Genomic DNA, 25,521 nt, shown 5'->3' with positions numbered 1-25,521 from the left:
GTGATAAGTGTCCCCCCACCATGGAAAAATGCTGATCACTGTTTTCAGCTTCAATTTCAGAGCAAATTCCTAGCAAATGTTTCCTCAATTTGAATTTGGCACTGTTGATATTATTTTATAAGCAGCTGTTCAAATACAACACTTCATGCTTTATTAGGAACATGAGCTGTAAAATGAGGAGGGAGACAGGAGACTGCTCTCTTTCAATAGTAGGAAGTGCAGACTTTAGGGGGGAAGTGTCTTGGTTAATAAAGACGAAAAGAGAAATAAATATTAGTCCTAAAAGACAAATTTTGGCCATTATACGGTATTTTATTTTTAGCTTCACAAAATAAAGGAAGATAGAATAGTTAAAATACAGATCAGTACAAGAGGGTCCAGAGGGCCCTGCTCCTCAGAGCTTACAGTCTAAATGTATGTTGTAGGAATCATATCCAGAATGCTCCTAGGCTATAATGCAAAATGTACAAATAGAATCATATTTAATGACTGATATAATTCTTTGTACATAAATGCCTTGTGCATTGTAACAGGTTTCTATACAGTTAACTTTGTTACTCTACTGTACTCTGTAAACTAATTTATCAGATTTGCACCTAATACATGTAGTTTGAGTCTCTGCTCACCAGGAGGGGTATTTTAAATATTATACAGTTATAAAATAATGAAATGTGATTTCATATATTTTGTACAAATTACATGTTGTGAGGTATCTATGGCATGTTTATAAATATATATTTTTTTGTGAAACTAATTAGATTTGAAAATGTTATCCATGTGTATTAAAAGTGCTAATTTTTTTAAATTGGTTTGAGATTATTTAAGTGCAGTTTGTGTTACATACAGTGTATCCTGTTTGTAAATTTTGTACAATGACTATGTTTATGGTGTCCTGAAATGCAAACAATTCTCTAAATGGTCCCCGTGACAAGCAGCTGACCTTCTTTATTCACAATATATATAAAAAAGCTAGCCACTAGAACAAGGGACACAGATGCAAGTGGAGAGCGTTGGAGTAGCGGTGTAGTAGCAGTGTAGTGTCTACTTCAGTGATTTCCAGCTTCCAAGGGCATGGGCCAGGTACCATATATACATAGATACATTAGGCCACGCTCGACCAGCGTAACTAAGTATGTATGGCAACATACCAATGCCAGGAATTATTCTTTAATGTTGATAGCATTTCCTGGGCTTCCTGAAACATAACCCTATGGAAACTGTGACTGGCTTTCACAGCGAACACATGGTGGGGAGACTAACCTTCCAGCTTTTGAATATAAATAATGACTGGGAGCTGTCAGTGACAACGCAGTCACAGTGCTGGGGGCATTGAGTGGGCATGCTACCAGTACAATACAGCTGCCCTGGCTGTATGCCTACACGTGGCAAAACAGTGTTAAAAACCACCACTGTGTTGCCGCATATACAGTATGTGTACGGCAACAGGCTAAGGGTCCATTCATAATTTGTTGTTCTTGAGCATTGCTTTAACTGCCTGCCAATGCACAAGAACAGAAAGAAATGTACAAGCGGTGTTTTTCCAATGCAGCACATCACCATGTACAGTAGTGCTGCAACACATGTGCATTGGAGCTGCTTTGCCTTGGTACAATGGAGTCCAATTCAGAATGAATGGCACCACGAAGTGCTAATGCATGTAAGACCCGACAATGTGATTAGGCCCTAACACAAGCAAAGGAATGTTTATTTTAGCCACGTGACTGTGTATTTTAAATCCCATTGGACTTTGGCTGAAAATAACTGTATTTTCAAAAAAAAATAATAACCCTTATTTTGGTGTTTTAAAATCATGAACTGAACCTAACAATTCCATTTTATGCATTTATGTTAATGGGTGAATATTCAGTTTACGAAATAAAATGTTTTTGCTGGCATTAAATATCTCACCTCCATCTTTTCCTCTTTATATTAGCAAAGAAATACAAAGTATGAAAAACCAGCATGTATAGGGAAAGAGCCCCTTAGTTATTAGAATACTGATTAGCTGGTTAGAACATTTGGCTCTGTTTCATTTATTCAGCTTTCTCTCTTTTTGATGTGACAGCTCACTGTGCTGATAAATGTGTCCACGGCCGCTGCATAGCTCCTAACACCTGTCAGTGCGAACCGGGATGGGGAGGACCCAACTGCTCCAGTGGTAAGTGTCCAGCTGCTGCTGCCTGTCTCCAAATGTTTCTTCTGTTTTTGTCCTTTCTGTCTGGGAATCAGTGGTAGCATGCATATGGTTGTGCTAGCTGACTTAGCCAGGGATGAGCTACTTTATGCTGGTTAACTGTTTGCAGCCATCCTTCTAAAATCTACGGCTCTGCATCTTTTTTAGCATATTGTATTTTTTTTCACGTTACTTCCTGTTTTTCATTGAAATTAGGCAAAAGCTTGTATTAAAACATTAAAGCATTGACAATGATTCAGCAAAGGTTTTCAGAGCTTGGGTTGTTTACTTCTGGTGGCATGCGCATATATGTATATGTACTTTATATGTACAATATCTCACAAAAGTGAGTACACCCCTCACATTTTAGTAAATATTTTATTATATCTTTCACTGAAGAAATGACACTTTGCTACAATGTAAAGTAGTGAGTGTACAGCTTGTATAACAGTGTAAAATTGCTGTCCCCTCAAAGTAACTCAACACACAGAGCCATCAATGTCTAAACCACTGGCAACAAAAGTGAATACACCCCTAAGTGAAAATGTCCAAATTGGGCCCCAAGTGTCAATATTTTGTGTGGCCACCACTATTTTCCAGCACTGCCTTAACCTTCTTGGGCATGGAGTTCACCAGAGCTTCACAGGTTGTCCATGACGACATCACAAAGCTGGTGGATGTTAGAGACCTTGCGCTCCTCCATTTGAGGATGCCCCACAGATGCTCAATTGGGTTTAGGTCTGGAGACATGCTTGGCCAGTCCATCACCTTTACCCTCAGCTTCTTTAGCAAGGTAGTGGTCGTCTTGGAGGTGTATTTGGGGTCGTTATCATGTTGGAATACTGCCCTGTGGCCCGGTTTCTGAAGGAAGGGGATCATGCTCCGCTTCAGTATGTCACAGTACATGTTGGCATTCATGGTTTCCTGTATGAACTGTAGCTCCCCAGTGCTGGCAGCACTCATGGAACCCCAGACCAAGGGGGCTCCATGAGTGCTGATAAACCAATAACCAATAAACCAATAAACCATAAGCTGATAAACCAATAAAAACGTAATCAAAAACCAAGAAAAACTTGCTTACCAGATAGCAAACAAAATAGGCATATGGCTATAGCCCAGTTAAGGCCTTTGCCTGCACAGATGATCTTAGGAACGATTGTCACAAGCTAGATGGCTGTATTATATTTCACACACTGGCATTGCGGTGTAGTCCGTAAGCATCTCTTTGAGCAAACCACCCAAAAAGAAAGACTGGCCATAGTGTAATATTGTCTAGCTTTTTAATAATATGAAAAGTAATGCACTAACATTTGCTTTGGTTTTAAAATCACATATAAAACAGTCGGCTGGCTCGCAAAAAAACGCCCGTCCTCCTAGTATGACAGCGCGGTGACATCAATTGGATGCAGCTGCTGTTCAGCTGAAAATTTTCTGCCTGGTTCTTCAATTAAGAACTTTTTTTTTTTAAACAATAATGTTTATTGTTTTTTTTTGCATTTGTGTATTTACATACACACAATACACATAACCTACCAAACATAAAATAAGAGAGATAAAGAAAAAAAAGGAAATAAACTTAGGTAAAATCATTTCCAAACAATTACAATGGAAAATACCCTAATTTAATATATCACATGCTGTTGCGATATGGATCTATACAAATATTCAACCCTACAGTAGCATGGTCTTATTCACTCATCCAAAACACACTGTTCTGAAAGCATTTATTCAAGGTGCAAAAGTAACACTTGTTGTTTAGCATCATTTCTGTCTCCCCACGGCCCTCTGGTCTCCAGTACTCAACCTCCTTCAAATATCTAACTCAGAATGACCCTCCATACTCCTCACGATTGAACAACCATATTATGATTGTATTAAGCCATGTGTTTCAGTGTAGCTGACTTGTTGACTTTTAATAGAACAGGCAATAATATAGACCCCATTCGTACATCACAAGCCTGCCAAAAAATTGGCTTTGCAGTATTCTAATGCCGCGTACACAAGATCGGAATTTCTGCCAGCAAAAGACCGATGAGAGCTTTTCATCGGAAAATGCAACCGCGTGTAGGCTCCATCGTAATTTGGCTGGCCGAAAACTTTCTATCGGAAATTCCAATCCTGTGTATGCAATTCCGAATCGCAAAAACTCACGCATGCTCAGATTCAACTACGTGACAGAAGCTATTGGCTACTGGCTATTGTACTTCCTTTTTCTAGTCCCGTCGTACGTGTTGTACGTCACCGCGTTCTTCACGGTCGGAATTTGGTGTGATCGTGTGTAGGCAAGACAGCTTGAGCAGAATTCCGTCGGGAAAACCATTAGACCTTTTTCCGACCATAATTCCAATCACGTGTACGCGGCATAAAAGAAACCAATGCAAATGGAGCCAGTCCAGGCACCGTTAGCCATGGCTACCAAAGTTTATTGAATGTATTCGGTGTTCCCTTATTTCTATAAACCTGTTGTTCCTTCAAAAGAGTATTGTTTACCTGAGTACGCCATTCCTCAAATGATGGAGGGCTAGGTGACAACCATTTCATGGCAATAAGCTTGCATGCTATGAACAGCAATCTATTAATAGGTACCAGTGTCAATTAAGAACTTAAAAGGACCAAAGAAGTCAATATTACCAGCACACCGACTTTCAAACCAAACGTCTATTCATTACCAACAGAAATGACTTTAAGAGTCTCTTTATTTCTCAGGGAGTCATTGTACCTGAGGAAGAAGTCCTTGATGGCCCTAAAACTTCCTTTTTCTGTGGGTAATCAATAAACATTCTGTTTGCATTTTTGAAGATGGTGTGCTTTTGATATTGCATTCTTTGAACTTCTAATATGGCAGTGCCATCCGCCTAGTCACCATAGTACCACTTTATGGTCAGATTCTGTAAAGAGTGTGCTGGACTCTCTGTAATTATAGGCTAAGATGATATGCTCATTTTATTTGTCAGCTATGAATAATGCCAAAATTGTCTGACACGTGCCGACGCCTGTATTTGCTATGAACATATAAACTTGCATTGTGGTATTTTCGAAAGTGCTGGTGTTTTGTGGCTTGTTATGCTTATGTTACTGTCATCTACCTATTGTACATGCCAGAGCAGGCATTGAAGTTTAACCAGCAGATTGGATGTTTCTGCTTCAAATGGCTCCTGAGCACTGGGCTTACTGGACATTTTTGCTCAAACCAGATGTAATGGGAATACATGCAGTATGATGTGCAATTTAGCACTCACTGCTATGTGTTTTTGGATGTGTTAGAACACAATTGAAGGTCTCCTTTCAGTTCATTTAGAGATAAAATTGCTGGTCAATGTATTTCTCTGGTAAAAATATAGCCAGTAAAGGTCTGGGTGTCCTTATGAAAATAAATGAGAGTTACAGTATGTTTGCAGCCTATACCTTGTACAGTTTATAATTGTAACAGTTGCTTGTAGGGAAGGATAGCTGAAGAGTAATAGGGGGCTAAAATATTTGCCTAGTTCTCAAGATTTCCTTTACTTCTGTTCACAAGTGTGAAGCTCTAGACATTTGGTAGTTTAATTTTTATTTTTTTTCATATATGTAGCACTAACCACTGAAGGAGCTGCTGGTTATTTTTGGGCTTACCGTTACCTTCCGTTCTCCTTGTTTCACGTCTAGGGGATGTCCCGTGGTAGATGGCCCAGTAACTTGAGACTGACAATAGATCCACTTGAATGGATTTTATTTGCAAAAACTTAAACCATTGAACAGTCTTTCAACTTGGGATCAGAGGGTTGGAAGAGGAAGTTCAGGTATCCTCAATGTCAAAGTCCAAAAACGTTAAAGAACTTGCTTACTTTGACTGCATCCAGAGAATAGCCATTCGCAGCTGGCTGAGCACTCAGGTTGGACAGTCCCTCTCTCACAAGGCCTAGCAGCCAACAAGGTGCTTACTCAGGAACAAAGTCTTTGTCACAGACGTTGCAGAACACGTGGAAAAACTAAGCTGTAGAACACTTGTAGGATACCTGGATCTTTTAGCCCACTTGGCGATATCCACAAGACCGGATTCTCTGTTACTTCAGCCCTTCCAGGCTCTTGTTAAGAAAACCAACCCGTATGTGGTGTTCTTCTAAAGAGTCCTCCCCTTGAATGCTTGAAGTCCAATGGGTCTCTCCCGAATCGGAGACGGCACCCATCCACCTCAGAATCCTCCTTTAGTTTCCCTGCCTTGGGCTAGCCAGCCCGAGGCATTAAAGTCGGGTGCATCCGCACCCCAGGCCATAGCCTTCCTGGGGGCTGGTCAGGAGGACCAGGACCATGTAATCAGCACTTCATACTGGACCGGAACCCCGAACCACGTGACGTCCGTATCTTAAATACCCTTTCCCAGAGGACACAGGGAGAGGGCCACTCCCACTGACCTGGCTCCGAAAGAGAGTAACTCAAGCACCTGACCAGACCATAGTTCCACGCCTGCCACAAAAGACGGTGCCCCCTGTGGCCAGGCTGAACATCTCACAGCCCAGTCAGACTGATACAGAAGTCTAATTTAGACAAATAGACCCAAACCAAACTGTAGCTTGGGTAAAATTTAACTTTAAAAAACGCATAGCGCGGGCTCTTCAGGAGCCCGCCGCTACATATAATTTTTAGAACAGATCATGTGACTATATTTCTAAACCTCCCACCTGTGGCCAGCACTTAGGGAGAGCATGGAACAGCATTTTCTCCTGGACAAGAAAGCACTTTAGCTCTACTATAGGGGTTGTTCACATCAGCCTGCATGCTAAAGCAGGCTGTTTTAGTATGTGGGCTGTTGACTGTTATGTAGTGGCAGTGAGGGGTGGTGCCCTGCGTTGTTACAATATGGTCACTCAATAGATCAACAGGTTGTTCATTATAGAAGACTGGTTGGATATAGAAAGGTCATCTTAATTTGGTCTCTCATTAGAGCACCAGGTCCTTGGTTATAGAAGACTGGTTGGTTATAGAAGGGTCACTATAATAGGGTCACTCATTAGAGCACCAGGTCGTTGGTTATAGAAGACTGGGTGGCTATAGAATGGTCACTTTATTAGGGTTACTCATTAGAACACAAGGTTGTTGGTTATAGAAGACTGGTTGGTTATAGAAGGCTCACTTTATCAGGGTCACTCATTAGAGAACCAGGTTGTTGGTTATAGAAAACTGGTTGTTTATAGAAGGCTCATTTTAATAGGGTCACTCATTAGAGCACCAGGTGGTTGGTTATAGAAGGGTCACTTTATTAGGATTCCACATTAGAACACCAGGTTGTTGGCTTTAAAGGGCTGTTTGAGTTATATAAGGGTTACCTTAATATGGTCACTCATTAAGGGGCCAGGTTGTTGGTTATAGAGGACTGGTTGGGTATAGAAAGGTCACTTTAATAGGGTCACTCATTAGAGCACCAGAATATGGTACTAACAGAAGACTGAGCAAAGACAGGAAACTAAACGTAGTTTTGGGGAAAATTCTGGAAATAATGCAGCCATTCGCTTTGCTTTTAACATTCATACTGCAGTTGTTAAATAATCAGTAGCTAAATATACACTATATTGTCAAAAGTATTGGATTTACATGCACATTAACTTCAATGGCATCCCAGTCTTCATCCCAAAGGTGTTCTGTCAAGAGAGTTCAGGACTCTGTGCAGGCTATTCAAGTTCCTCCACCCCAAACTCACTCATACATGTCTTTATGGACCTTGGTTTGTGCACTGGTGCACAGTCATGTTGGAACAGGAAGGGGCCATCCCCAAACTGTTCCCACAAAGTTGCGAGCATGAAATTGTCCAAAATGTCTCGGGATGCTCATGCTGACCCCTTAAGAGTTCCCTTCGCTGGAACTAAGAAGCCAAGCCCAATTCCTGAAGAACAACCCCACATTATAACCCCCCCCCCCCCATTAAATGATTTGGACCAGTGCACAAACCAAGGTCCATAAATACATAGATGAGCGAGTTTGGGGTGGAGGAACTTGACTGGCCTGATCAGAGTCCTGATCTTGAACCAATAGAACACCTTTGGGATGAATTAGAGTGGAGAATGCAAGCCATGCCTTCTCATCCAACATCAGTGCCTGACTTCACAAATGTGCTTATAGAAGAATGGCCAAACATTCCCATAGACACACTCCTAAACCTTGTTAACGTACTTCCCAGAAGAGTTGTTATAGCTGCAAAGGGTGGGCCAAAACAATACTGAGCCCTACAGACTAACACTGGGATGCCATTAAAGTTCATCTGCGTGGAAAGGCAGGCGTCCCAATACTTTTGACAATATAGTATATCTACTGTAATAGCATTTTCAATTTAAACTTCTGATGCCATAGCAGACACCTACCTGCATGTAGTTGTGCTTAGAGCTGTACTGTACACTGAAAAAAAAAAAAAGCCCACTACACTCAATTTATTCAAAGAAGCCTAGATGTTTTTGTTACATACAGTAGGTACTGTATAGGATTCCATTCCAGCTGGCTTACATTACAATATAGTGTGCCTTCTTTTTCTTGCTCTCAAAAGTGCAGCACTGTGGCCACAAAATCTGTATGTCTATAGGCTGTGCCAGGGCACAAACAGATTTCCTGGAGGTCAGATTAGAATCTGATATTCATCGTCCGTCTCGGGTGCACAGCTGGCATTTGTATTCACATTTTTCTTCCTGAGTGGGTGTCCAGTTGTTTCCAATGCCTTTAACAGCTTTCATAATATGGAAAATCATTTGTTTAAGGATATACGTTAGAATGTGTTTTTTGTGTATGTTACATAGTTACATAGTAGGTGAGGTTGAAAAATACACAAGTCCTTCAAGTCCAACCTATGTGTGTGATTATATGTCAGTTTTACATTCTATATCCCTGTATGTTGTGGTTGTTCAGGTGCTTATCTAATAGTTTTCTGAAACTATCGACGCTCCCCGCTGAGACCACTGCCTGTGGAAGGGAATTCCACATCCTTGCCGCTCTTACAGTAAAGAACCCTCTACATAGTTTAAGGTTGAACCTCTTTTCTTCTAATTTTAATGAGTGGCCACGTGTCTTGTTAAACTCCCTTCGGCAAAAATGTTTTATCCCTATTGTGGGGTCACCTGTATGGTATTTGTAAATCAAAATCATATCCCTTCTCAAGCGTCTCTTCTCCAGAGAGAATAAGTTCAGTGCTCGCAACCTTTCTTCAAAGCTAATGTCCTCCAGACCCTTTAATAGCTTTGTTGCCCTTTTTTGTACTCGCTCCATTTCCAGTACATCCTTCCTGAGGACTGGTGCCCAGATCTGGACCGCATATTCCAGGTGCGGCCAGAGTCTTGTAGAGTGGGACAATTATCATTTTTATCTCTGGCGTTAATCTCTTTTTTTAATGCATGCCAATATTCTGTTTCTTTGTTAGCAGCACCTTGGCATTGCATGCCATTGCTGAGCCTATCATTTACTAGGACCCCTGGGTCCTTTTCCATTCTAGATTCCCCAGAGGTTCTCCCCCAGAGGTTCTCCCCTAGTGCATAGATTGCATTCATATTTTTGCCACCCAAATGGATTATTTTAAATTTTTTCTACATTAAACCTCATTTGCCATGTAGTTGCCCACACCATTAATTTGTTCAGATCTTCTTGCAAGGTTTCCACATTCTGTGGAGAAGTTATTGCCCTGCTTAGCTTAGTATCGTCCTCAAATACCCCATCCTCCAAGTTGTTTATAAACAAATTAAATAGGATTGGTCCCAGCACAGAACCCTGTGGGACCCCACTACCCACCCCTGACCATTCTGAGTATTCCCCATTTATCATCACTCTCTGAACTTACCCTAGTAGCAAGTTTTCAATCAATGTACTCACCCTGTGGTCCATCCCAACAGACCTTATATTGTACAATAAACGTTTATGGGGAACTGTTTAAAATGCTTTTGCAAAATCCAGATACACCATGTCTACGGGCCTTCCTTTATCTAGATGGCAACTCACCTCCTCATAGAAGGTAAATAGATTAATTTGGCAAGAATGATTCTTCATGAATCCATGCTGATTACTGCTAATGATACAGTTTTCATTACTAAAATCTTGTATATAGTTACTTATCATCCCTTCCAAGAGCTTGCATACTATTGATGTTAGGCTAACTGGTCTGTAATTCCCAGGGATGTATTTTAGGCCCTTTTTAAATATTGGTGCAATATTGGCTTTTCTCCAAATCCGCTGGTACCATTCCAGTCAGTAGAGTTCTCTAAGTACCCTCGGGTGCAAGCAATTCGGTCCAGGTGATTTATTAATGTTAAGTTTCCCAAATCTAATTCTAATTCTGTCCTTTGTTAGCCATGAGGGTGCTTCCTATGATGTGTTATGTGGATGAACACTGCAGTTTTGGTTACTGAAGCCCCCCGATTCCCTCGTGAAGTCTGAGGAGAAGAATAAATTCAATACCTTTGCCATCTCCCCGTCCTTTGTAACCAGATGTATTTCCTCATTCTTTATGGGGTCTATATGGTCTGTCCTCCCTTTTTTACTGTTTACATACTTAAAGAATTTCTTGGGATTTTTTTTATCTCCTCTGCTATGTGTCTTTCGTGTTCTATCTTCGCTGCCCTAATTGCACCCTTACATTTCTTGTTGCATTCTTTATAAAGTTTGAATGCTGATGATGATCCCTCAACCTTGTATTTTTTGAAGGCCTTCTCTTTTGCTTTTATATGCATTTTTACATTGGCGTTAAGCCATCCAGGACTTTTGTAATTTTGTAAATTTATTACCCAATGGGATCCACTGGCTAATACCCTTATTTAATATGCTCTTAAAGCGAACCCATCTCTCCTCCGTGTTCTTTGTTCCTAAGATTTTATCCCAATTTATATCTTCTAATGCCGCGTACACACGATCGAATTGTATGACGTACTTAGTCCGTCATACAATCCTACGGACAATCCGGCATACTTTCTACTGAACGGACTTGACCACACACGGATACACAAACAGTCCGACGAAAGCTTGCGCGATGACGTACAGCACGTACGACGGGACTAGAAATAGGAAGTCCAAGACACAGCAAAGCACCCTTTGGGCTCCTTCTGCTGACTTTGTGTTAGTGGAAGTTTGGTTAGAGACGATTCGCGCTTTTCAGACTTCAGCTTAATTCGTCCATTATTTATTTTTATTATTTATTCTCGAATTGGAATATTAATCATAAGATGAGGATGAATAAAGACATTTGTGATAACTCTGTGTGAATATAAGCAGCAAAGCAACTTCACTTTTCTCGCATTATGAAGAAGAAAAGAATGTGCTATATTAAAAGATCACAAAATTAGCAGCATGACGAATATGCTAGCTTCAATACGAACACTAGTTTTACAAGACAGAGCGCTTCCACCCTGTAAATCCTTTCTGGGCATGCGCCATTCTTAGTCCATCGGACTAGCATACTGACGACCGTATTGTCCACTGAAACCAAAGTACGACGGAAAGATTGTTGAGCAAACCGAAATTCTTAGTACTCCGGACTTCACGCTGAAAAAGTCAGCTGAAGCCCACACACGAGCGGATTGTCCGTTGAAATGTGTTTCAACGGACTAAGTACGTCATACAATTCGATCGTGTGTACGCGGCATAACAAGGTTCGTCGTTTAGGGAAGTTGGCTCTTTTGATATTCGGTGTCTTTGTATTTCCCTTATGTTTCCTAATTGTGTGATTTATACTGAAGCCAAAAAAAAAAAAACATACAGGGATTTTAATCCTTTCCAACTGTATCCAAAGAAAAAAAAGTTTGGCTGTATATACATACAATTCTACACTATAGTCATTCTAAAAAGAAGACCTCTGTATAGAATATCATGGAGGGGATCCCCTTCTTTCACACATCTTTTGTAAATAAAATTACCCTCTTCTCTCTACTATTTATTGTAGTGGATTAAGTCCATACAGAATAGAGCTCACAGAGCACCAGGGAACATTATACACTGTATACACTGTGAATAGGCCCTAAATCTTGTTAGTAAAATAAGTAAACTGTTCCCATATTACAGTGATTGTATATGATCACCTTGTAAAATAAGACAAAACATTGTTGTGTATAAATCAATAAATATATATATATATATATATATATATATATATATATATATATATATATATATATATATATATATATATATATAATGTGTGTGTGTGTGTATATGTGTGTGTGTGTGTATATATATATATATATATATATATATATATATATATATATATATATATATATATATATATATATATATATATATATATATATATATATATTATATATATATATTATATATATATGCAGCACACTAAGCTTACCAGTGAATGGCTGTGGCGTGGGGACGTGTCTGGGCACATCTGATCATTAGAGGAGGTCCCAGCATAGCTAGAGAACTGACCATAGTGTGCGCTCCTGCTTAGTGTGGTTAGTTTTAAATAGGAAAGCCAAGGGACAGGCATGATCCCCAGGGATTTCACACAAAGGAAGCAATACAAAGAGAACAGGATACTTTTGCATACATGGCACAGCAGCCACATATCAGAAATATGAAGTGTTGAGGTAACAAACACTTTAAGTAAACTGACAAATGCAGATGTAAAATTGTAAGTGGTCCATGATACCAGATTAACAGATGGCTGTCAGGAAAGGAATAATATATGATCAGGAGCTGACAATCCTTTAAGTGTAAATTGAAATATATTTAGATACCTAGAAGACATACATGCTTTTCTCCAGCTATGGGGATTCAATGGCACCTCCATAATGTGTCTACATACCAGTCTGAGTCTTGCATTGACATCTTGTCATTCAGAGAGGATTATCCATGAGGGAGCAAACTGCTCTCTGGGTGCTGAATCACAGTTCGAGACATTGACTTGGAAACATTCCAGGGCTCATGCAGACGTACAAAATGAGCTCCAGTTTCAATGGTTGCTCGAAATCTCATCATGCCATCCATAAGTAATATGACTAGCATGTGGACAGAAGAGACTCCTAATTTGGGCTTAAAGTGTTAATGCTGAACTTATGTGGACCAGCCTGGAATGTGTGATAGAAGTGTAAAATTACAGGGATAAAATACGGACTATACAGTTTAACGTCACCAACATGTTATAGTTCTATAAAATTCCTGTCTGCTTACATTGGTTTCATTGTTTTGCACATCATGAAGTAAGAGAACATAACCTTAAAACTGAGGTCTTTGGCAGTTACCCGTATACCCCAAGTTACCTTATGTAACCCATGTCATCTAAACCTATCCTTCTTCAAGTTACTTTACACTAAGATTTTTATACATTATATATTTATTCAAGTGCTATACTAGAATGTATGTATATATATATATATATATATATATATATATATATATATATATATATATATATATATATATATATATATATATATATATATATATATATATATATATATATATATTATATAAAAAAAATGTAACTCTGTTTGCCTGGAGTTGCTGTTGCTTATTTAAAAATGATTTTCCTCTTCTTCTTTGGGTATGTCTTGCTTGGTGGTGGTGGGCAGGCAGCTAGGGCTTAGCATTTAATGGATTATAGACTTTCAGTGATCAACACCCCCTGCTTCCCAAGAACAGCTTCCAGGGAGCTAATGGATATGCATTTAGTTTCTTATCTCCTTCAAACTTTTAACAAATAAGATATTTATTGCAAAGAGGTTTTTGAAGCCCTTTTGTAGTGAACCTTTGTAGTGAACCCACATATACTGTCCAGGCCCTCTGCTCCTTTAAAATCACCCAGTTTTACTAGGTGCAAAATGTACCTTTGCCAAAAAAAAAAAGTTATAATTGTACTTACCTTACCCCCATCTTCCACTTTGCCAGGTGTGGCATGACCATCCTTCGCGGACCATTCCTGGGAAATGCAAAGCAGGTGACACCTCACAAGAAGACACTCGGGTTCACTGCAAGAGCATCTCCCTGCGAGATTTGGGCTGCTCTGTATTAACAAAGGGAATGTGATCCTTGCCTAACCACTGCATAGTCACTGCAGATGGAAGAAGTATTAATTTACTTTTTGTACATTTTACATCTAGTAACATAACATTGGGGGAGTTTAGACAGCAGATCGAGTTTAAAAATAAAACATGAGATCCCTTGTTGTATATAGTGAATCTCAATGGATCCTTATTTGTATCTAACATGGTCTTTCAATCCCCATGTTTAGTACATACTGGATGTAGCCATCATCAGAACAAAGCAATCAGTAGAGATTAGGAATAGCATTTATACAGTATAAGGTCCGGCTGTATGGTAAAATCATTCAGACTATATGATAAAGGGGTTGGCAGGCATGGCTTCAGGTACAGGGCATGTATTGTAGAATAGGGCAACAGAGCTGTAACTTTGACAATGTGAAGGAATGTGATCACAGGAGAGGAGGAATGTGACATAATGCAGGATGTTGGGGATTACACACTGCCTAATACCCCTCATCCTTTCCACATGACCAAGCTGCACACAATTGAGGGACACAAACCGGAAAGCTAAAGAGGTTGGTTGGCTCCAGATGAATTCTAATCTGTTGGAATTGGACATGCTACAGACATTTACTAATACATTGCTATAGCCTTATGGTAATTTGGTTATTCCCTTCATTTACACATATTGGACATTTTTAGAACATTGCTGTGCCTCACATTGTATCACATGCATCCTATATAGTTTTCTGCTGTATCCAAGTCAACAAAAAAGTAAAACAATCTACTTCAGCACATGATTGTTGCCACCAATTTTAAAAAATAAATCCAAAAAAAGAATTAGCCGACTCAAAGATGAAATATCAGATTAGGGTAAATGCTATATAAAGAGTTTTTTTTTTATATTGAGATTCCAGAAGTGAGATCTCTGTTCTTAAGCTTTCAAGTCTGTACAACAAAATAGAGGTTTCTCACAATAACTCATAGATTTTTTAAATTTAAGTCTGTTGATTAGAAAATATCTACTGCTGCAGTAGGTCCCACTCCCCATTGCAAGGGATAACTGCTCTTTTGCTTATGTAGGCCTCCTGCTCTTTGTGTGACCAGACCCCCCCCCCCCCCCCCCAACCTCTTCTTTTGATGGAGGACCAGCTGAAGCTCTCTGACCTCATCCTGTAAAATGCAGGAACTGCAGTCCTGTGTTGCATGTAAGGAGGATGAGGGCCTGCCAACATTTCAGAGGTTAGGCTGCTAGGGGAGTGGGGAGTAAGGTAATATAATTTTCTTCCTCATTACCTAGGCAAAAACAACAGTCAACTTTTGCAGTACAAGGAGGACCCACTGCAAGCATAAGGATTTTTCATCCTTGGAGCTCAGCTTTAGGTACTTGTTCATACCAGCTCTCAGCATTTTACAGTGTAGGCTGGTGTATGTTGTGTACCAGCGCTGAGGGGGCAGTGTGATGCTTGTTTCATTAAAGCGGTAGTAAAAAATGGCCCCAGGCAGTTTAAGTCATAAAATGCTAGTATGCATTGCCTACTAGTATATTATGACAGGCTTACCTGAAAACAAAGCCCTTCAGTGGCGCGGTGTCACCGCTGAAGGTGCTTCCATAGTCACCCGATCTTCTTTCCTGGGTTTGCGGGCTTCGGCGATGTGAATGGCTGTCATATCATTGTTTACGGCACGGCTCTGAAGGAACAGCACGGGTATGCCATTCCTTCAGAACGCATGCTCACACACTGTAGAACAGGCATCTTCCCAAAAAAATAGATGCAAACACTTCCCGTTGCAGTGGTCTGCACAGCAGCTAAGGATTATGCAGTGTGTGATGTCATATCCTTGCCCCCTGCCTGCTGGGGCTAAGAAATAGCATTGGATCTGTGTGCTTTAGAAGGTTGTAGAGGAGAGGACTGCAGATACATAGGTACAACTTGTGCAGAAGTAATTGTTTCATCTCTGTGTATCACTTGAGGCCAATCACTTCACTGGGTAAATGTAAGGGTTTACAACCACTTTAAATAAACATAAACAATTCCTATATCATCCCTAAGTGAGAGCCAAATCCTTCTTCCTTTGTGTCTCACATGCTCCCCTTTCCAGGCACAGCAGCTCACAGTGGGAGGAATTGTATAACAGTGGCAGTGCCATCAATCCAGAAAGCAGTGAGTGGGACTAGGCGTAGCCAGGTGCTTATTGACAGGCTGCAGTCTTGTGAATTAGCAGTGACAATGCCAACAGTCTTGTCCCCTCAAACATTTTTTCATTCCACTGTAGTACAAGCAGGCTCAGCCTATGTGGGAGTGGCAACTCTGCTCTGAATTCAGGAGCAGTGCAGCATCACTGCCACACCATCACAGGAGGCTGCATTAGGTGAACCTCACTTTCAGATACACTGATAATGAAGTGCTGCTGTATGTATAGTTCTGCATTAATTTGTTGCATGTGATGCTATCTGCTACTAAGTTTAAGATGACATCTTATTGCTGCAATTTCAGATTACACATGTAGCACCCTGATGTTTAGGCAGGGTTGCTTGTAAATTTATTTGCCAAGTGATAGTTGCCTTGGTCAATTGATAGGCGGTCAATTGATTTCACCCCAATTCTGGAATTGCTGCACGTCTCGCTTCTGTCACTAGATGGCTGGGTATCTGGTGGCATTAAATAAGACAAGAGCATTGAAAGGGCAGACTAGGAATGAATGAGGTGTCTCAGCCAATGAGCAGGGATTTCCCTGGGTCCCTTGGCCTGCTGGGAGAGCCTATTTATTTGGGTGGAGACAGGTGATCGGGGTCTGTGCCACGTGGACAGCTGTCTGAGTGGACGTGTGTCGTGTTGCCCTGGGCTGCTAGGCCAGAGACCTGAGGCCTATCCCAGGGACATCTGGCTGCTAGGATGTCTGAGGGCCGATCCAGGAGCAAGAGAGCAGCGCAGTTTTGTGACTGCGGCTTGCAGTCTTACCAGAAGTAATGGTTCTGCTGACTGGAGAACCTGTCATGGTCGGAGGTAGAGGGGAAGCTGTCGCCACTAAGGAACCATCTGCCTTATTACTAGGGACCACTGTGAGTAGTTGAAGCAAGTACCAGAGCAGTATTCTCGCTAACCGAGGATGGTGAAGAATTGGGAAACTTCAGCAGGTGTCAAGCCAGGGATCCAGCCAGTGGAGGTGATGCTTGAAGAGCATTATTGTGTGCCAAGCCAGGGACCAAGCAGGCCAGTGGGGTGACGCTTGAGGTGTATCTATGAGCGCCAAGCTAGAGACCCAGCAGGGACATGGGGGTGACGCTTGAGGAAGATACTGAGCAAGAAGATTAGAAGAGCTCAGGGGATCCAGTGGCAGTGGATCAGCAAGTCTAAGTGATAGGCTGGGAGCTCAGCTGAGTGAAGATCTACAATAGGAGATTGTAGAAGAAGTGAAAGAGTTTATTACAATCTTTGTTTCAAGATTGTTGCCATAGGAGACAGCGGTCCTACTACTGCAGATGTGGTGTCTAGCTGGATGCCTTTCCCTGCATGGCTGTCTGCCTATAGAAGTCTCAGAGTCTGCCAATTAGCATTGCATCTACTTAAGGGTGTCCTGGCCACAACCCTCTCTCCCACAGTTCTGTTCAAGAGACAATTGCATTCAAGAAGTGTCTGGCGCCCATTAATCCACCTTGCATCACACCCACCATGCCTTGTAACCCACTCTACACAGAAGGATGTCAGCTGGCGCTAACTCTGGGGGTCACCATCAGGCCTCAAAGGCTCCGGGACTTGGCTACACACACATATTGATAATGTAATACTGAGATTTCTGAGAAAATATTAGTTATCTTGGCATCAACTGGCATAATCATAACTGTGTATGCTTCAGGATGATAGTCCTTTTTTGTTTATACTGTAAATCCTGGCTAAATAAGGTTTAGATTGTATTACGCTATGCTGTGTACTACACAGGAATATGCAGGCCGACATCCATGTGGACTAAATTAGTCTAATAAAGATTTATTGAGCAAACACAATGGGGCAGTCAATGTAATCTGAGCAGATAGCAGATGTGTTGAACTTATTGCCGGGAGCTACTCTATCAAGCCATCCATCAGACATGATCAGGATCACTTTTAAAATACTATTCATGATATTTCAAAGTTGCAATGTTTATGTATCCTTAGCAGAAAACATGGATATTTCAGAACCCGTGTGTTATTATTAAAGCTTAGGCAGGGCATACATGGGTCGAATTTCAAAATAATTTCCTTTTGAAAGTCTTATCTAACAATTTCCATTCGAATTTCGCACCATTGGTGGGCTGCAGCAACAGCTGATTTTCGTGCGGCCATTGAATTTCAGTAATCGGTCATGTTGGAAATTTTTTGAAAAACTAATCATTTTCTAATCAATAATGATAGAATCATGCGAGAAATGTTATCGAAAAAGAAATGTGCATGTGCAAGAAAAGAAAATTCCCGGAAGGAAAAGATTCCCAACCACAAAATAATTTTCTGTATCAACAGGAGGTGAAACTGAAGGCTTGATTGGCCAAAATTCGAAATCAATGGTGGCACCATAGGATCACAAAATGCACAAAATTTAGATTTTCAAAAGAAAATTCTTTAGAAGTTCGACTATGTATGGCCAGCCTTAGAGTGATGTAGGCTGTAAGACCCCTTTCACACTGGAAGCATTTTTCAGGCGCTTTAGAGCTTAAAATAACGCCTGCAAAGCATCTGAAAGATGCCTCGTATGCAATCCGAATGTGAAAGCCCGAGTGCTTTCACACTGGGGCGCTGCGCTGGCAGGACATCAAAAAAAGTCCTGCAAGCAGCTTCTTTGAGGCGCTTTAGGAGTGGTGTATACAGGGCTCCTAAAGCGCCCTTTCCCATTGAAATCAATGGGCAGCGCTGCCGAAGCGCCTCGCCAGCAGCGCTTTTAACCCTTTCGGCTGCTAGTGCCTCTAAAGTGACAGTAAAGCGGAGCTGACGGCGCTAAAATGCAGTATTTAGAAGTCCGTAACACTGTTTTGATGTTTAATTTTAAATGCAGCTGTGTTTGGTCACATCAGCAAACCTGTGATATCAGCAGGCTTGCCGCTGCTTTTAAATTTAAAGTGGGAGTTCTGCCGTTTTTTTTTTGTTTTTTTTTTAAAGTCAGCATCTATAAATACTGCAGCTGCTGACTTTTAAAATATGGACACTTACCCGTCCAGCGTGCCCGCGATGTCGGTACCCAAAGCTGATCTGTCGCTCGGCTCTCGGGTGCTGCCACCTTGGGAATGGGAATCATTGCGGCTTCACTTCACGGTTCCCTATTGCGCATGCGCGAGTCGCACTGAGCATGCCCCGTAGACAGCTGTGCCTGTCTTTCGGCAAATATCTCCTAAACCGTGTAGGTTTAGGAGATATTTCTTGGACCTACAGGTAAGCCTCAATCTAGGCTTACCTGTATGTCAAAGTTGGTTGTAAGGGTTTACAACCACTTTAATAATAATACTAATAATCATAATATTATTGATGACTACTACTACTATTAGTAGTAATTACTAATACTATTATTGTAAGCTTGTTTGAGCAGGGCCCTCTTAACCCAGTTTTATTTTATAGTATTGTAACTATACTGTCTCCCTTTTTTATATTGTAAAGCACTGCGTAAACTGTTGGCGCTATATAAATCCTGTATTATAATATTAATAATAATAATTATTATTATTATTACAGTATACACACAACATTCAAACCAGTGCCGATTTCAACCTCCCTCACTCAGACAACAGAAAAGTTACTTACTATTACTAAATATTTAAAAAAATGCTAATGTGTGGTAACACTGGCCACAACACACTGCTCAGCGCCAATGTGCCTCAGAGCATTCACAAACATATACAAATGTTATTAAGAATACATTGACATAAAATAGCGTCTTCACATAAAAAGCTGCCGCTGTAACATAAATACTACACAAAAGCATTTAATAAAAATCAAATATTGTAACATGAGAAAATTCAACACTGATAGCCGCACTCCTGTCAATAATTATATAATTGACCGGCTTTCATATGTTAACCACATGAGACTTGATAGCTAGCACCCTGTGAATCTGTGAAAACAAGTAAAGTGTCCTTCTAAAGTCCAATTACCAGGGTCAACACCATGTGAGTCCTGCTCCCTTAGGGGTACAAACTCACCAAAAGCCTGCTATCACACACCTTCATTTTTAAAGTACTGCTTCATCCATCTCTTACAGGGGTTGCTTGAACCAGGATCCCTTCCAGGGGTTAGGTTAACCGATGTTGACCCAGAAACAAGTTTCCTTCTAAAGTTCTAAGGAGTTCTTATACTTCACGCACCAATCACTGGGTTAACATCGGTTAACCTAACCCCTGGAAGGGATCCTGGTTCAAGCAACCCCTGTAAGAGATGGTTGAAGCAGTACTTTAAAAATGAAGGTGTGTGATAGCAGGCTTTTGGTGAGTTTGTACCCCTAAGGGAGCAGGACTCACATGGTGTTGACCCTGGTAATTGGTGTATGAAGTATAACAACTCTTTAGGACTTTAGAAGGACACTTTACTTGTTTTCACAGATTCATAGGGTGCCAGCTATCAAGTCTCATGTGGTAAACATATGAAAGTCGGTCAATGATATAATTATTGACAGGAGCACGGCTATCAGTGTTCAATTTTCTCATGTTATGGTGTTTGATTTTATTCAATGCTATTGTATATATTACTAAATATTATCAAGAAAAGTTACATGAGGGAGGAAGACAATTGTAATATAGTAATATCCCCCCAGGAAGAAACCAAGATATCGAGCCATAGCTACCAGATTTTAAAAAACTTCTTAGGACAGGCCCGGCCCTGATAGATCAACTTAAATGTAGGTATGTCTTCCAGTTTAACAGAAAAACCTTTCAGGTATAGAAAAACAAGAAGCGAAGTATAGGCGCGCATGGGGGAAATCATTAAGAAGCCTCAAAAGCCCCACTTCTAGGGTTTGTAGGACCAGAAGTTGTAAAGTAGTTTCCAGAAAAGAAAATATATCTTACCAGAAAATACACAGAATTGGGCAAGCCCTAAACATATGTAGGGGGTCCACACCCCCCAAGGCCACAACAGGGGCAAGAGAATGTAGACCCAAACCGCATACGGGCCAACCTAGTCGGGGTATATTGCAAATGATGGATGAACTTAAATTGTATTAATTTATAAGCGGTACTAATAATATCTTGAAAAAAAACTTCAGTAGCCTCATCCCAGCCCTCTTCATAATAATACTAATTATTACTACTACTAATATTTTAGCTGCTGATGATTGTTGTTATACAAATGTTTGTTTTATTATTATAATAGAACATACTGTGTATTGTATGTTTTCCTTTCAATGTAAAGATGCCATAGATAAATTCTTCCATACTGTGGAATTGTATTACAATATGTGCGTGCTTGAGTAGTAAGCTTCCACCTCGGGGAATATGAATCCTGACACAGAAAGGTCTAGAGTGCACACTACAGAAAAATAGCTGCAAATCTTCAAAGAATGAGACAAAACTGCACATTTCTATTGTGTGTGATCTTCATGGCTCAGAAAGCATTGACAAAATGACAGAATGTCCTAGTTTTCTCAATAGAGAGGCTCCCTTACAAAACAGGACTGTGTGCACGAGAGCATAGTCGCCATAGGGGCAGAAAATCCACAATGCACTAAATTAATCTTGGAGAAACAAAAGGGATGAAATGAAATCCACATTTGTTACTGGGTTTCAAAACATCCAGGGCTTTTATGTAGGGCAAGAAGGTTGGTGTTTCTTGTTTTGATAAAAAACATGTCATGCTCTAGATATGAAAACACTCTCATCTGTGGCTTGGCTTGGCTACAAGCTGGACTTCCCGGCATGATACCGTAGAGAACATTTGTGTACTTTGTCCTTGACTTTCCCAGTTCTTCTTTCATCCACACTCAATGACCGTAACAGCTCAATACTATTTACTGAAGTAGTATTCACAACAATAGTAATTAATTATAACAAAGTAACTAAAATGTTGATTGGCCATTGGTTTGCTGTGTTTGCATGGGACATTGGGGTAAGATAAAAGACCAATTTCAGGCAACAGGTGAATCTTTCAGTGAGCTACTAAAGCTAACCAGTAAACACGGCAACTATACTAAAGTCAGACATTTCATGCTATTTTATGTTTTATAAGTTTTGTGTAATCCCATAAAGAAAAAGCACACACAACTCTATATAGGGTCAGTAGGAGTGCATTCCTGAAGCCTGTGCTGTGTAAAGCTGGCCATACACTGGTAGGATGACCATAGATGGAAATTGGGCCAGTTCAGCAGGGACCAATCGAATGTCGATCCATCTTTGGCTGTTCCCACTTGAGAGAAGTTGATCTAATGATTGGCTTCTCTCAAGCAAGAATATTGGAAAATTTCCATTCGATCAGCACCTGCAGCCAAAAGACTGCAGCACTGATCATTGTATTCTGACAGCAGAATGCAATAGTGTAGTAAGGAGGATCCTGCTGGCTGATGGGAAAAAAAGCTATCCATCTGTGGCCATCATGAATGATAATAATACTCCAATGTTTCTTCTTAAAAAATTGTATTTGGACCCTGCTTGGAAGGCAGGCATGATTATGTAAGAACAGCAGTTAGTCAATGGTGGTGGCTTGGCAACATTTAATCAAGAATATGGCAGTGCACTGGAGCAAGTTGCTGAGTATTTGTCTAGTGATGGAGTCATTGGAGTGATGGTAATATGGCTTTAGAAGAAATGCATTAAAGACAGAAAATATATGTTTGAGGGTCTAGAGAGTACATTATGTGTGACCCATAACAGGATTACAATAAACTGACCCAAGAAATGTCTGAGGATCTGCATGCACTCATCCGTAGATGCAATACTTTGGCAATTGGAACCAGCTAACATGGTGATGAAAAGGATTGCAGGAGAATGAGATTGCATATGATGGAAGAATGCAGAAATGACAGGCTACTCGCCTGGCTTGCCCAGCTACAATTAGCTTTTGCCAAAACGTATTAAGCATAACCTAAATGGGTGCTAGTTGTAATATGCAAACACAGCCAAGTCACATCAAATTTGCACTATGTAATTGCACTGAAAATTGCAGCAAAATCACATTGCGTGTAAACTGAGCCATAGACTTATTATGTATACAGAAAAGAAACGTTGCATTGTTTTCTTTATATAAAATAAACCTCATAGTAGATGCATTGGTCTGTCATTTTTTTTGAGATAACAGGATGTCTGATTTTTCTCGAGGCCATCACCCCTTATTTCTACCTCTGAATAACCACGCCTTCTTCAGATTGTGGTCATCTTTAGTAATCATATGAACCCTTTTAATATGAGCTGTATACCCCAAAAACTTGTGTTAGAAACCTAGCTATAGAGAACTCTGATCCTAATGGTTTGCAAGTACAGCCATTGTATGACTAGCTTTTAAAGCTGAACTATTTTCACCAGTGGCTCCAGCGATGCGGCATCTTCAAGCTCCCCACTGACATATTCAGGCAGCCGGCTTTCAGGTCTCGATCAAAGGCCGCTCTCATTGGCCATGTAGGGATGACCTCACTCCTGCGTATGCATGAGAGTTCAGTCAGATGCGCATTGCCAAATTTGTACAGTGAGCTGCGGTGGACGGCTCACTGTCCAGGGGCGGACAGGCAGGTAATTAACTTTAATGCAGGAAAAACAAAGTATGGCTTTTTGGCCTAAAGTTCCACTTTAATTAAACTCCAGGCAGGTATAAAGCCACTAATTGAAGCTCTGTACTCATGAATACCTCATAATAAGTATTACATGGTTAGTCTGAAAAAAGACACAAGTCCATCCAGTTCAATCAATAGAATAGAAAAAAAAATGATACAATCCTATACATACAAGCCTATACCCACAGTTGATCCAGAGTTCTGTACGTTTCTTAATGACACCTGTTATCAGCCTCTGTTGAGCACAGCATAGGCTGGGGAAGGAAAACAGCAGAGGGAACCAATCTGTTTTGCTGTCGTGCGTGCTCAAGGAGCATGCTGATAGGAGGAGAGAGTAGAATAATAGGAGATTCTTTTGTTTTCATTGTCCAATGAGGGAGGGACAAGAACCGTAAGTATCACAAGCAAAAAAATATGCTTCCTGCAAATCTTTTCACAGTCAAACAGCTCTCATATATGTATTTCATCTGTGCCTTTAGCAATATAAGCATCATTGCAAAAATAGTACATCTATGCATACACCAATATACATTTTTTTTGCACCGCTGCCATAAAATGTAAAGCTAGCAGCTGCACATGCTATAGCTGCTGACTTTTAATAATAGGACACTTACTTGTCCTGGAGTCCAGCGATGTCGGCACCGCAGCTGATGTTTCCATCAGCTGTTGGGTGCTGCCACCATTGGCGGTAAGGGAACACGGCAGTGAAGTATTACGGCTTTGCGCCAGGTCCCTGCACTCTCCTACTGGCCCGGCGACAGGGGGAGGAGGAGGGAGCCGAGCTGCTGACGTAATTCGCCATGGCCCAGCCTCCCAGAAGTGGGGACAGGGTACTTGTCAAAGACAGTATCCGTTCCCCCCTCTCCCCAGAATGGTGCCAAATGTGGCTTTGTAGGGGGGCGGGGGGGGGGGGGACAAATGAGCAAAAGTTCCACTTTTGGGTAGAGCTCTGCTTTAATCTGCAGATTTAAATATTAAGAAAATCTTATCCGGAGGGATTCTCTAGAGTGCATCTCATTATAAAGTTTCTTGGCAATTTTTCCATATATAGCAGAAGTAGGAATTAAAAAATGTATCCAAAGCACAATTTATTAAGATGTGGTTTTGCATTACCCAACTTCCATGTATATTCTTTAGGTTGAAAAAGAAATGGGGATGAAAGTTTTATGTAGCACAGTATTCTAGAAGCTGGGAGGAACTTGGACTATTCAAGCTGGAAATTTGGAGGAGTTGCCCTCGCAGAAAAGAATAAGTGGAAATGTACAAATTACATTTATATTCCTTAAGAGATCATAACGAGAGAGTCGTTTCCAAGGTTCTTCCAAACTGCCAAAGAAAACACATCAAGAAATGTTAGAAATAAAAGCATGTGAAATAAGACTAGGTAGTGCTGGGTGGTAATCAGGCAACAGGAGGTGCCTTATGGGGATATAACTTCACCAAGAGGATACATTACCATACCTTAATAGAGTGTTTAGCTAGAAAATGGGGTTACAAGTCGACTGGTTAGAGAAAATTGGTTATAAGTTTGACCTTGACGTTACAAAGCAGACCTTATAGTCTCAGTTGAGCTGGAATTCCATCTGACGGCATGAAACCCAAATACATCTTCATTTGGGAAAAACAGCTGTGCTCCTTGTGTTACTTTGTAGTCACTATAGAGTGCATATATTAGACATATTTCTGAAAATGAGATTTT

The 25,521-nt window shown here is 40.6% G+C and overlaps 1 protein-coding gene across 5 annotated transcripts in view; it reads left to right on the top strand.

Annotated features, from left to right (window-relative positions):
- MEGF10 (multiple EGF like domains 10) overlaps window positions 1-25,521 on the top strand; it is a 179,894-nt gene that overhangs the window by 67,703 nt on the left and 86,670 nt on the right. For all 5 annotated transcript variants that reach the window (XM_077462151.1, XM_077462149.1, XM_077462148.1 and 2 more), the window contains exon 5: window positions 2,066-2,158. In XM_077462151.1, coding sequence (XP_077318277.1) covers window positions 2,066-2,158 — 93 coding nt within the window. The remainder of the gene's footprint in view (window positions 1-2,065; window positions 2,159-25,521) is intronic.

The sequence above is a fragment of the Lithobates pipiens genome, unplaced genomic scaffold (genome assembly GCF_037356315.1).
Source record: "Lithobates pipiens isolate NorthernLeopardFrog02 unplaced genomic scaffold, aLitPip1_a1.2 Scaffold_3, whole genome shotgun sequence".
NCBI classification, from domain to species: domain Eukaryota; kingdom Metazoa; phylum Chordata; class Amphibia; order Anura; family Ranidae; genus Lithobates; species Lithobates pipiens.
This window is presented reverse-complemented; position numbering and strand designations above follow the sequence as displayed.